Raw genomic sequence first — 14,515 nt, 5'->3', positions numbered from 1 at the left:
TCAATTCAACAAAGAGATGCAATAATTAAAAATATATATGGGAGGGAGTGGATGTGGCTTAAGCTGTTGAGTGCTTGCCTCCCACAAGGGAGCTCCTGGGTTTGGTTAGCAGTGCCTCTTGAAAAAATAAAAACAAACAAACAACAAGCAAAACAAACAGAAAAAAAAAACCCAAAGCAACTCAGAGAGGCCACTGTGTCTCAGTGGTTAAGTGCCAGCTTCCTACATATGAGGTCCTGGGTTCAATCCCCAGTACCTCCTAAAAAATATATGCATACATATACATACACATACACATATACACACATACCAAACATCAGAGACCAAAAACATGAGAGAGAAAATACTGACAGATTTGAAGGGAGAAATAGATGGTTCTACATTAATAGTAAATTTTAATACAACACTTTTAATAATGGCCAGACCATCTAGATAGAATACCTATAAGGAAACAGAAGACTTGAATGATATTCTAAACCAACTAGACCTAGCTGACATATATAGAACGCTTCACCCTACAGCAAAAGAATACACATTCTTCTCGAGTGTACATGGGTCATTCTCCAGGAATGACCACAAAAGAGATCACAAAACAATTGTCAATAAATTTAAAAATACTGAAATCATACAACGTATCTTCTCCAACCACAATGGAATGCAGCTAGAAATCACAGCAGAGGAAAAATGGAAAATTCATAAATACGTGGAAATTAAATTACATACTCTTAAATCACCAATGGGTTAAAGAAAAAATTGCAAGGGAAATTAGGAACTATCTTGAGGCAAATGAAAATGAAAATATAACATATCAAAACTTATTATATACAGCAAAAGTGTACATTAAAAAAAAATAAAGAGGCACATATCATTCTGCAGCATGCAGTGTACTTTTCTCATTTTCTTGTTTCTTAACAAAGTCTTTACCCTCTTGCCTACCCTAAATAAAAAATAAAATAAAATCAGAAATTGGAAAAACTAGAAAAAGAAGAGCAAACTAAACCCAAACCTAGCAAAAGAAGGAAATACTGAAGATTAGATTGGCGATAAATTAAATAGAGAACAACCAAAAAAAGAAAAATCAAACCACAAGTTAGCTCTTTGAAAATATCAATAAAATTGACAAACTTTAGATAGACTGACAAAAGCAACACAGAGAGAGGACATGAATAATTAAAATCAGAAATGAAAATAGGGACATTACTACTGACCCCACTAGGGGAAAAAAGGACACATAAGAGTATACAATGAACAACAATAGGCCAATAAATTAGAAATCCTAGATGAAATGGACAAATTCTTAGAAACATACAAACTACCTACACGGACGCAAGAAGAAACAGAAGATCTCAACATACCAATAATAAGTAAAGAAGTTGAATCAGTCATCAAAAATCTCCCAATAAAGAAAAGCCCAGAATAGAAGGAGTCACTGGTAAATCTTACAAAACATTTCAAGAAAAATGAATGTAAATCCTGCTCCAACTCTTATAAAAAAATTGAAGAGGAGAGAGCATGCCCTAATTCATTCTCATACCAAAGCCAGATAAAGATACCAAAAGAAAAGAAAATTACAGACCATTAGCTTTTATGAATATAGATGCCAAAATTTTTGACAAAATACTAGCAAACTGAATCCAACAGCAAATTAAAATAATCATACACCATGATCAAGCAGGATTTACTCCAGGCATGCAAGGTGGTTCAACATAAGAAAATCAATTAATGTAATATACCACACATGAACAGGATGAAGGAAAACAAAACAAAACAAAACACATGAACATCTACATTGATACAGAAAAGACACTGACAAAATCCAGCATTCATTCTTCATAAAAACACTTAGAAAACTAGGACTAGAAAGAAACTTCCTCAATATGATAAAGGGCACATATGAAAAACCCACAGCTAACAACACACTAAAAGTTTTCCCTCTAAGATCAGAAAAAAGACAAGCATGCCTACTGTCACCACTAGTATTCAACATTGTACTGGAAATTCTAGTCAGAGCAATTAAGCAAGAAAAAGAAATAAAAGGCATTCAAATTGGAAAGGAAGAAGTAAAACTTTCCATATTTGCTGATAACATTATCCTATATACAAAAAATCCTGAAAGATCAACAATGCTCATGGAGCTAATAAATGAATTCAACAAAGTAGGAAGGTACAATATTGTAGCAGTTTGATATAATTGATGAATTCCAAAAAGAAATATTGGATCATGCTTGTAATCTGATCTGTACCTGGGCATGACTGAGTTATAATTAGGGCATTGAGTCCCCACCCCTTGGTAGGTGGGAACTCACAGATAAAAGGCATGGCAAAGAACAGAGTTGGGGGGTTTTCTGATGCTGGAGTTTGATGTTGGAGTTTGATGCTGAAGACTTAAGCTGGAGGCCTGGGAAGTATGTTCACAGAGGAAAGAGAAGCCAGCCCCAGGAAGAAAGGAACCTTGACCCAGAGAAAAGCAAGCCCCAGGAATGTAAGAATCCAGGACATCTGCAGCCATCTTGCTCCAAATAGACTTTGATGAGGCAAGCAGCTTATGCTTTATGGCCTGGTATCTGTAAGCTCCTACCCCAAATATTTACCCTTCATAAAAACCAACCAATTTCTAGTATTTTGCATCAGTACCCCTTTAGCTGACTAATAGAAATATCAACGCCCCAAAATCAGCAGTGTTTCTATACACTAGTAATGAACAATTGGAAGAAGAAATCATGAAAAAATTCCATTTATAATAGCAACTAAAAGAATCAAATACCTAGGAGTAAATCTTAGGTTATACAACTCAAAAATGTATCAAAGACCTAAATATAAGATCCAGGGCTATTAAACTCCTAGAAGAAAATGTACGGAAGCCTCTTAGGACCTTGGGTAAGGCAAGGGTTTCTTAGACCTTACACCCAAAGCACAAGCAACAAAAGAAAAAATAGATAAATGGGACTTCACCAAAATTTAAAATATTTGTTTATAAGTGGACTTTATCGTGAAAGTAAAACAGGAAACTACATAATGGAAAAAACAATTTGGACACTACATATCCAATAACAGTTTTGTTTTTTGTTTCTTCCCCTCCTCCTCCCTGTGCCCCTCCCCTGCCCTGATGTTTTGCTGTCTATGTCCATTCGCTGTGATCTTCTGTATTTATTTCTCTTTTTTGTCTTCTCATCTTTCTCCTCTAGAATTTACCATGATTCGATCCTGGCGACCTCTGATGTGGCAAGAGGTTCCCTGTCAATTGTGCCACCTCCGTTTCTGGTCTCTGCTGCGCTTCATCTTGACTCTTCCCTTTGTCTCTCTTGTTGTTGCCATGTGACTCACTTGTGCGGGCACTAATTCACCGCGCAGTCACTCGGCTTACTGCGCAGTCACTCGGCTTACCACACAGGCACTCGGCTTGCCATGTGGGCACTGGCTCATTGCGTGGGCACTGGCTCACCATGCAAGCACTTGCATGGGCACTTGGCACGTGCCACGCGGGCACTCACGTAGGTACTTGACTAACCACATGGGCACTAGGCTCACCACACTAGCACTCGGCTTGCCACACGGGCATTGGCTCGCCGCACAGGCAAGCTTTCTCTTCTTCTTTTTCACCAGGAGGCCCCAGGGATCGAACCCAGGTCCTCCATATGGTAGGCAGAGGCCCTATCACCTAAGCCACATCTGCTTCCCCTCATAAGTGTTTTAACATCCAGAATATATTAAAAAATGCTTCAACTCAACAACCAAAAGACAATCAAAGGGATGTAAAAATGGGCAAAAGGCTTGAATAGATATTTCTCCAAAGATGATATCCAAATGGCTAAAATGTACATGAAAAGATGTTCTACTTCACTAGCTATTAGGAAAATGCAAATCAAAACCATAATGAAATATTTCACACCTACGAAAATTGCTACTATTAAAAAAATGAAAAATTATAAGTGTTGGAGAGGATGTGGGGAAATAGGAACACTCATTCATTGCTGATGAGAACATAAAATGGTGCAGGCACTGTGTAAGACAGTTTGGCAGTTCCTCAGAAAGCTAAGTAGAGAATTACCATATAACCCAGCAATCTCACTCCTTAGTTATATATCCAAAAGAACTGAAAGCAGGGATTTGAACAGATATTTTCAAACTGATGTTCATAGCAGTATTAGTCACAACTGCCAAAAGAGGGGGGAAAAAAAGGGAAACAGATGTGGCTCAAGCAACAGAGCTTCCACCTATCATATGGGAGGACCTGGGTTCGATCCCTAGGGAGTCCTGTTAAAAAAAAAAAGTGAAAGCGTGCCTGCGTGGCAAGCCAGTGCCTGCATGGTGAGCTAGTGCCCCATGCAAGTCATGCAGCAAGAGGATGATGCATCAAAAGAGAGGCAAGGGGAGACTCAAGGTGAAGTGCAGCAGAAACCAGGAACTGAGGTGGCACAATTGATAGGGAACCTCTTTCCCTATCAGAGGTCTCCAGGATTGAATCCTGTTGAATCCTAGAGGAGAGAAAATGAGAAGACAACACAGACAGCAAAAACAGTAGGGTGTGAGGAGGAAAAAGGGAGAAAATAAATAAATTTAAAAAAAAAAATGAAAGCAACCTAAGTATCCATCAACTGATGAATGGATATATATACATACAATGGAATATTACTCAACATTAAAGAGAATAAAGTCCTGATACATGTGACAACATGGATTGGATGAACTTTAAAGACATTATGTTGAACGAAAAAAGTCAGACACAAAAGGATAAATATTGTATGATCTCACTGATATGAAATAATTAAAATAAGAAAATTTATAGAGTCAGAATCTAAAATATGGGTTAATAGGGGATGGGGTGGGAATAGGGAATAGGGAGTTAAAGCTTAAAATGTACAGAGATTCTATTTGGGATGATGTAAAGTTTTGGTAATAGATGGTGGTGATGATATTACAACACAGTGAACATAATTAACAGCACTGAATTATATATCTGAATGTGGTTAAAAGGGGAAATGACAGTTGTATATGTGACAATAGAATAAAAAATTTTTTAAATTACATGGAATTACACTACGCAAATGGTGAACCCTAATTTAAACCATGGACTACTATTAATAGCATAATTATTAATTTAAAAATGTACTTTCATTAATTGTTAACAAATGTACCACACTAATACAAGGTGTTAATAATATGGTGTTATATGAGAAACCTCTATTTTACGTATGATTTTTCTATAAACCCACTTCTCTTTAAAAAAATATATATGGAACTGGATTTTATCATAAATGCCATAATTGTTATCTATCATTACTATTAGAGTTCACTCATACATAAATGGATATGCTTTGGGGAATTATTCATACTGCTTTAAAAATCTCTTTTGAATACATATTAAAGTAAAAGGGGTTCATTTGGAGCTAGGTCAGGTACATTTACAGCAGTTAAGGACTAATTATGTTTCATTTTTTCACAGATTTCTAGAACTGAAGAATGTGACTGATCTTGTGCATCAAGAATTTAATGACTGACTAAGCAAACATATCCTCACTAGGTAGATTAGTCAAAGGGCTGAACAAGAATCTTAAGAGTACCAAGAGACACAAAGAAAAACCAGAAATGGGTAAGAGAAGCAGGACTGGGAGAGTAAAAGAAGCAAAAGACGAAAGCCTTACCAACATTATGGAACAGGGAGTTCCAAGAAGGGGGAGATCAAGAGTACAGTGTTAAATGTGGCATAAGTGTCAAGTTAAAGAAACAAAGCCACTGTATGTGGAAGTCACTGGTGAACTTTATAAAAGAGGTTTTCAAAGAAGTAAAATGTAAGATGGGATTGATCTACTCAGTAAAATAGGTATCAAGGTTATTTATTGTTGGTGAGAGAGCAGAAATGTAGCTATAAGATTAAAACTCATGTAGAATAGCTACAACACTTGCTATGAGATATTAACAGAAGATGAAAGAAATGTAGAGTTTAAAATTAGAATGAATTTCAGGTGGACCTTATCAGTATAGTTTCATAATTTTCTCAGATCTTTTTCTATTATTACCCAATTTGTCAAGACTTAGTTTGGAATATTTTAGATAAGAATAATATTTAAAGGAAAGATGCGGACGTGTTTTTTGTTAAAATAAATATACTCTTGGTTACACATGAAGGGTTACTCTGGAAAATTTTAAACCATTCTGTCTTTTGTTGTTATTAAACCTATTTCTGGATTCCCTTCCCCTCTCCTTACAGTAATGGAAACTAATTTTAATATCAGATAATGCAATTCAATTCAGGATGGGAAATCTTTAAGAGAAAAGTTATGTTATGCAGCTACAACCAAAAGCTTCTAAGTACAACAGAGAGGTCAAAAGCACTGGCTAAAGGAACTGCAATGTTAAAATTTAAAACAAACAACAACAAAAAAAAAAACAGTAGAAATTAAAAGCTACTAGTGAGGCTTGCAGGTGAGGAACGTTTATCCCGTACTTTTCATGTTTTCAGAGAAGGAAGGGAACATCCATTCAAAAAGCATAGAAGGATTGCCCCTTGTTTTTATCTCTATCCCTTTCTCATTTACCCATCTTGAGAGCAGGGATGCTTTATTGGACAGGTGAAGTTGAAAGGAGGAGGAACTGAGCATATGTAACCCAGTCTTTTCCAGACTTCTCTGCAGGGTAGCCTGTCTTCAGGATACACACGGTCTCATCTGTATACAGGCCCTCCAGGCAGGGAAGGCCTTTAGGTCTGAGAGTAAGTTTAATTTAGGTGAGGAAGTGGTAGGCATCTTATTTGGCTTTAGGACCAATCTGCATTCCCTTGCTCACTCCAGAATTACTAGTTATAAAGCCGATCATTTTAATCATTTTAATCTCCCTCTGCCTGTCACAGTATGTCTCTATCAGGTGGGCTATGGATTGTTGAGAAGAAAACATATGTACCCTCTGTAAAGTGTGAGTTCTTGATTTAAATCAGGGGTTCTTAGCCTTTTTTGTTCCACGGACCCCTTTGCCAGTCAGGTGAAAACCACAGACCCCTTACTAGGTCCACACTGTGTATTATTTAATAAGTAAATCACACCTGCACCAATATGTCCCCACAAGCATAATTTTTTTTGAATTTGAATACCCTTGTTAAGAACCCCTGATTTAAAATGACAAGGAGATAAAATCTTAGAAGCTCAGCGGCCAAAGAGGAAAGACCACATACTGCATATCTCAGCATACCCCAGGATCCCTGAAAGGGATACCAACTGCAGGTGATGCAATCTACTGAAAACCTTAAAACTTGCTACCCAGGATTCGTAAGAATTCACCTTATACAAAATCTAAGTAAGGCTTGATTATATAGAGAGAACGGCTTATTTGAAACTTAAAAAAAGACTAACTGTCTTTTCACCATTACATCACCATAATATAAACACATATAAAGGCACTGAAATTAGTATATTCAAAAACTCACCTTCACAGACTGGCTGTTGGGATCTTTGATATCAATGTCACTGTAGGCAATGGTGATTAAAGGGGGATAGATGTTTCCATTTTTTGTGTTGGGTACAAGATAGATACTGTTTAAAAGAAAATCAATTTCGAGTTATAAATCCATCTAGGTTCTCAAACATATATTTTAGATATCATTCCTTTTGAATTTAATATAGATTGTCTCAGTGATCTCAGAAATGATCAGTTAATGAGGACTAGGGAAGATTAAACTAATGACAAAAACACAGGCTATTTTAGATGGTCAAATTTTAATATTAAAACCTTATGTCCTCTGAGACAAACAGAAACTTCTCTCCTCGATCCAGGTTTACAAATGAAATCACTGGAACACTTGAACCATCTTTGAGGTATACTCATGGGAGAAGTGCTACAGGAAGCCTACCATGATTTTCAAAAGGGAAAGATGAATTTTTCACAAAATAATGTGTCAAGTCTATTATTCTTTCTGGCACATAGTAGGGTACATTTTGCAGAGTTTAATGCTTTAGTATTGTATCATTTGTAAATTCAGAAAGAAAAGTGTCAATCACTAGAGCTCAGCATGGGTTCACTAAGATAAAGTTAGGCCTGATTAGGTTTGATTTCTTTCTCTTTTTTTTTTGGTTGGGATACTATTATGTTGTCAGATGGAGGGAACGCATGCTAACCACACAGGACATGTGAATTTCAGCAAGATACATGAAAAAGCTACTGTACTTCCCACCTCATGAGATTGTTAGGAGAAGCACAATGAAATAACAGACAGGAAAAATACATATTGAAGTACTTCAAAAGTGCCAAGCTAATATAAGATGATGGTGTTGATGTTCATCAGTGTATTCAAGGTACTTAGAAAATACAGGAATGGGAAGTCAGTTCAGATCTCAGAGATAGGAAACTCACAATGAAAAAGGAGAAATATGGGCTACACAGCACAACCCTAAGATAGGATCATAGTTAAGGCATTAAAGAGGGAAGTGTGGTAATGAATCTGGTCAACCTCTCTTAAAGGAGAAGAGAAAGGGAGAGGCCTGCTTAATACAACCCCCTGGGGTGAGCTTTCTAAAACACCCATTTCAGCTCACTGGTATTCATCTTCCCTCCATCTCTCAATCCCATTTAATTTAGCAGGTCTAGAGTGGAGCTTAGCTCGTGAATTTTGACAAAATTCCTCGGGCTATTTTAATATAATTCTTCTCTTGGTTCCTCAACTCTATCAATGTACAATGTTCACAGAGAGCTAAAATAGTTTATACATTATTCTAATTCAGTTTTCACCTGATAATTTCTAATAAACACTTTCATTAAGCCATTTTCCCATATACTCTAAATCTAATTTAGTGAGTCAGACATGTGTTTACCTCAGTGATATGTGGGTAGCAATTCGAATTACTCTTGGCTGACCTTCTAAGTCATTTTCACGTCCACTAACTGCATCCACTAAGAAAATACGCCGAGTCAGAAGCCACTTGCCAGAACTACTGTCTTTTATTAGTAAAAGAAATAAAAATTATGGCATTAAAAAAACACTTCAAATTGTTCAAGGTAGCTCTCAGGGAGAAGTTTTCTGAACAAATTTAAAATGCAAAATTAATATTTTATTTTAGATAAGATGGCTGCAAAAAGAAGTACCACTGTAAGGAATTCCTGGTAACAGCCTTCTCTAACTCACTTGAATGTCTTCCAATTTTCTGAACTTTACTTCGATTTGGAAAGATTTCCCTTACAATTTACCTGAATAAGCAGTATTTTATAGTATAGGAAACAATAAGAGAAACTAATTTGTCCAAAAGCAGCTCAGAGAGAGCTTGAATAAGCCCCGATTTACAGCTCTACTAATTTTTCTCAATATGTTCTTAGAAATGGTATAATTTCTTAAAATATACCTGACATATTTAGCAAAAATTTCTAAATGTACCAGCAATGTTATGGTTTTAAGCTTTTTGCTCAATGGCCTTTCTTACTAAAAGAAAGGTTCACAAAATTATCATATTGGTTCACTTTTCTATCAGTTTCAATTCAGAAAGAGTGGTATGTACAGATGTCTTACCTTGGTTCACAAACATTTTATTGTGTTGAAGATTTAGGTTTAACACAGGCAGAGCCCAAATATAGTGGTGCTGATTTTCATCAGTATATTCAAGGTATACATCATAAAATACTGGGGTAGGAAAGTCAGTTAAGATCTTAGAGATAGGAATCTCACACTGGAAAAATAAAATTAGAAATAAAAGCATCACAATTGAAAATTACAATGCATACTTATTATCTTTTTAAAAATGGTTGATTCAGTTTTATGAAATTAATTATCTTGAAACTATCTTGTTCATATGCATTTCCATGTCCCTTCCAAAATATGGATATTATGAATACGATTCTTTCGTAAGGGCTGAATAAACGAACACTAGAGAAATTTCTGGCTGTTGTCCTACAGCCCAGCTGGAGAGGGTGTGCTTTCATTCTTCATATTAAGTGTATATCAGTGAAAACATTTAAAAGGGTGAGGTTCAAATTCCTTCTCCTGATATACGATGCCATCTATAACTTTGTTCCTGTTAACATAGCCAGGCTCATTGTCATTGCTTCCAACACTCTATGCTCATTCATACTAATCTCCTTGCAGTTCTCTAAACAGGCAGTGCTACTCTATGGCTCTCTGACATAGCAAATGTTTCCTCTGCCTGATTTTCCAAGGAAACTAATATTCAGTCTACAAGCCCAAGTATCACTCACTGTGTGAAGCCTTTTGGTATTTCCCCAGGAACTGCAGTGGATACCAATATGGTATGATGATACCTTATACAAACCTATAGAAAAGCACTTATCATATTCCTTGCAATTATTTGTTTATATAGCTGTTTTCTCTAATAAGCTATGAACTACTTGAGTGGCAGCCAAGTTCAATGGAAAAACCATGGTTTTTGAACACCTCACAGAACACTGACTCAGTAATTTACTTACTGCAACATTTTGGGCAAATTACCTAACATTACTGAGCATCTGTGAAGTGCAGACATTATGTATCTGACATAGTTATCTATGGAGCAAATGTTGTGCACACAGCAGCGGCATTTAACGAGTGTCCATTCTCCTGGTCCATGGTAGGCACACATTTCTCTTTTCTTCTTAAAATAATATATAAGCAATTTCTGATAATAAATGTAATTCATATTCATGGTAGAAATTTTGGAAAATATAAAAAAGAAAACAAAAAACATCTGTAACCTTATCATCCAGAGATAACCACTGTTAAAAATGTTAGCTTATTTTCTTTCAATTTGCTTTCCATGGTGCTATTTTGTATTGCAGTTTTAAAACAGCAATCGCAGCTTTGTTAAGTGGTGTATGTGTGTGTGTGTAGAGGGCATACCTTATATCAAGAAGCATTTTTATAGGAAGCAGACATGGCTCAACTGACAGAGCATCTGTCTACCATATAGAGGTCCAAGGTTCGATCCCCAGGGCCTTCTGACCTGTGTGGTAAGCTGGCCCACACACAGGACTGTGGCACGCAAGGAGTGTTGTGACACACAGAGGCATCCCTGCATAGGGGTACCCCACATGCAAGGAGTGTGCCCCACATGCGAGGAGTATGCCCTGCAAGGAGAGCCACCCCGTGTGGGAAAAAAAAAAAGCGCAGTCCACCCAGGAGTGGTGCCACATACACAGAGAGCTGATGCAGCAAGAGGATGCAACAAAAAAGAGACGCAGTTTTCCAGTGCCACCAGATAATGCAAGCAGACACAGAAGAACACATAGTGAATGGACACAGAGAACAGAAAATGGAGGGGAATGGGAGAGGAAAAAAAAAAAAAATCTTAAAAAAAAAAGCATTTTTATAGGCTACTGATTGTCTTTCAAATGTTTAATGGCTCATAATATTTCTTTGTACCATACTGTAATTTCAAAATGGATTATGGAAAGGTTGGGGAGAGAGGGAGAGAGGAAAGTAGAGAGAGAGGAAAAAAAGTATTTTTATTTGTTATTGGGGCAGGGAGGAGGTAGGATTTTTATTAACCACCAGAAATAAAGAACTTTTACTTTATTCCAAAATGCTCAAAAGTGGCATTATTTTAAGACCTACATACCTAGAAGCAAATAAAAAACTGATTTATGACAAGGTACTCTCTCCAGGTCAATTATTAATAAATAAAGATTGTCAGTGGCCAGATAATAAAAAATTATATCACTCAATGAAATTATTTATTATTATGAACATATCCAATTATAAAAACCTTGAAAAATGAAGCTAAAATATAGACTGTCTAATATAGTTTAAACTTACATTTTGTCGATAGGTTGTTCCAAAAGAATAAGCAGCATTTAGTCTTGTCTCTGTGTCTGGACAAAGCTACATCAAAACAATACAACTAATAAATAATTCTCACAAGGATATAAAAATGTTTTCTTTGCTTATAGTTAAGAGGTCTCAAGCCCCAACATGGCTATAGGCTTTATACAATACCTATTTAATATATCATCAAGAGTATGAAAAGTCAAGGGAGCATCTTTGTTATAAATCGAAGTCACAATTTAAAACAGTGTTAAGAAATTTCAATTTAAAGCCCCCCAAAAAAATTCTCTGTAGCATGCAACTGATGCTCTATTTAAGCAATGATCTAGTAGTTTCTCTTATTTTTGCCTCAGGCAAAGTTAATTATTAATTCTTTAGCTAGCTTACCTGTAAAACACCTCCTTCTAAAGTTTGCCATTTAAGAAAATTTCCTCTTACATCATAGGAAGCAGCAACAAACTTCAGTTTTGTATTCTGATTAAAGAAAAGAATAAAATGTTATACTGAGCAATATAATACTTTATAAAGAAATTTTTGTTTTGGCTGACCTACTCTTTTTCCAATGATCAAATATTATATTGAACATTTATTTTGAAGTTAAATTAATCTAAAGATATTTATGGTCAAACACACCTAAGATAAGTGCATCAGTTTTTGCACCAGAACTATTATTTCAGAATTAAGGGGTAGTGCTAGTGACAGAGAACCTCCTTATGAACCCTGTTGAGTGTGCACGTGGGGGCAGGGAAGGGGTCTAATCTTAGAACACTGAAAAAAAAGTTGGAGATGAGAAGATAGATCTGTAAAGTGCTAGGAAATGTTACAGAGCCCCAGTCAGTCTTTGAGAGGAACTTCTTTGAAATGTGGTGATACAGAAGGACAGAGATAGTTTTGCATTTGGTGATGAAAACTACCCTTCCAAACACCACAAGTACTACTTGCTAACATAATCACAGATGTTGCCATGTACATAAGACAGCTAAACTCAATACTGTTTAATTCTTAGAAGGAGCTATTATATTTAGCTTAGAAACCAATTTCGTTAGACAACCTAGAAGAGTAAGAATTATGACTAGTAATTTTTAAATTACTTTTTAAAATTATTAATCAAAATACAGAGACTTAATAATACAGAGACTTGTACCTGGTTTTGCCCTTTAAAACTGAAATTTGTAGGAAGAAGTGTAGTACTGAGTATTTGAGGTGCTAATCCTAGCTGGTCTCCATAGAACAGCCATGGAAGAGTCTGTCTCCTGTAAGAAATTACAATTATTTTAATAATGGGGGAGCATTATTTTTATTATTAACATTTATGAAATTAATTGCACTGAATTCACTTAAAATGAACAATTTTAATCAAACTTAAAATTTCAACCATCAAATGTTCTTACCAAAACGAAACAGAATGAACAGTGCCCAGCCTGGCAGTATTTTCAAAGATAAACTGAAACAGTCGACATGCATCAAATGTAGCAGAGTCATAAGAATTCATGTTCATCACACACATATTTCCAAGAGCTTGGCATGATGTTAGATTGGCATACACCTTCAAGAGAACAATGACAAAGAAATTTAACATGGATCTTAATAGCCTAAGCAAAAGTTGATAGGAAAAAGTATGGTTTTAATTTCACTTATTCTATTTATTTATTTCTCTCTTTTTCTTTTTTCTGTATTCTTTTGCTTTTCTAATTTCTTTTCTCTAGCTTAAGTAGGAAAAAAACCTTTCCATATGGTGGAGGAATGTGTACTTTTTAATTGTAACTTTCATGCTAAAATATAAAGACAAGCTAATGAGTAAACACAGCATAAGATTAAAAAAAACTATTAAACAGAATATTTATATTTGAAAGAAATAATTCGTTTGCATACTACTGATTTTGTGCACATAAACCTAACCCATTTTGTTTGGTTTAAATAAGTGGTTTTATGAACAAGAAAATAATATTATTTTGCCTTTCAAATTTCTCCTTTCTCAGAAAAAGGCTACTCCATTTTCCAGTTATTTAAATCAGGAACTTTGGAGTGATCTTTCTCTCTCCCTATATCCAACTCATCAGTAAATCCTGTCAGTTCAATTGTCAAAGTACACCCAGAAGCTAAACACTTCCTATCATTTCCATGGCTAGACCCTTGCCCAAACTGCCACTATCTCTTACTTGACCACTGTCATACTCCCTAACTGGTGTTCCTGCTTCTGTACTTGCCTCAACAAAATCTATTCTCCATGACCAGAGTGAGCCTTTCAAAATCTTAAGTTCAGTCATGTCCTCCTTTGTACAAAATCTTTTCATCTCCCTTAAGTTCACTCCAGATCCTTGCCATCACCACTCCTTACACCCTGACCTCAGGTCTCTCCACTTTCCCTGCTCCCTCTGCCAGCCATTCTAGCTTCCTGCTGTTCTTTAGGCATGAACAAAGCAGCGTGCTCCTGCTTTAGGAACTCCACTCTTGATGTGGCCTCTGCTGACAACACTGTTCCCCTAGACAGTTACACAATCCTCTTTCACTTCCTTCAGGGCTTTGCTCAAATGTCACCTTCTCAGAGAACCCTTTCCTGATGACTCTATATAAAATAGCACCACTCTTCCACTCTGTCTGCTCTTTCCTGATTTATTTTCCTTCATAAATTTAGCACCACCTGGCATTTACTTAGAATATACTAATGAGGAATTTTGTCTTTTTTTTCTGAACTATATAATCTGATTTGAGAACAGGGCTTGACACACAGAAGGTGATCAATAAACATTTTCTAAATGACTGTATGAATCTGTTTCCCTTAAC

The 14,515-nt window shown here is 35.9% G+C and overlaps 1 protein-coding gene across 4 annotated transcripts in view; it reads right to left on the bottom strand.

Moving 5' to 3' along the window:
* TMEM67 (transmembrane protein 67) overlaps positions 1 to 14,515 on the bottom strand; it is an 84,275-nt gene that overhangs the window by 35,258 nt on the left and 34,502 nt on the right. For all 4 annotated transcript variants that reach the window (XR_009180461.2, XR_011645649.1, XM_058275721.1 and 1 more), the window contains 7 exons: positions 13,123 to 13,277; positions 12,876 to 12,984; positions 12,119 to 12,205; positions 11,723 to 11,788; positions 9,488 to 9,644; positions 8,799 to 8,922; positions 7,418 to 7,523 (listed from right to left, as the gene is read on the bottom strand). Coding sequence is in view for 2 of the 4 variants with exons in the window: in XM_058275721.1 (XP_058131704.1) it covers positions 7,418 to 7,523; positions 8,799 to 8,922; positions 9,488 to 9,644; positions 11,723 to 11,788; positions 12,119 to 12,205; positions 12,876 to 12,984; positions 13,123 to 13,277 (804 nt within the window). In the remaining 2 variants the exon portion in view is untranslated. The remainder of the gene's footprint in view (positions 1 to 7,417; positions 7,524 to 8,798; positions 8,923 to 9,487; positions 9,645 to 11,722; positions 11,789 to 12,118; positions 12,206 to 12,875; positions 12,985 to 13,122; positions 13,278 to 14,515) is intronic.

Source organism: Dasypus novemcinctus, chromosome 14 (genome assembly GCF_030445035.2).
Source record: "Dasypus novemcinctus isolate mDasNov1 chromosome 14, mDasNov1.1.hap2, whole genome shotgun sequence".
In the NCBI taxonomy this organism is placed as follows: Eukaryota; Metazoa; Chordata; class Mammalia; order Cingulata; family Dasypodidae; genus Dasypus; species Dasypus novemcinctus.
Note: the sequence above shows the minus strand (reverse complement) of the source record. Positions and strands in the feature narration are given on the sequence as shown.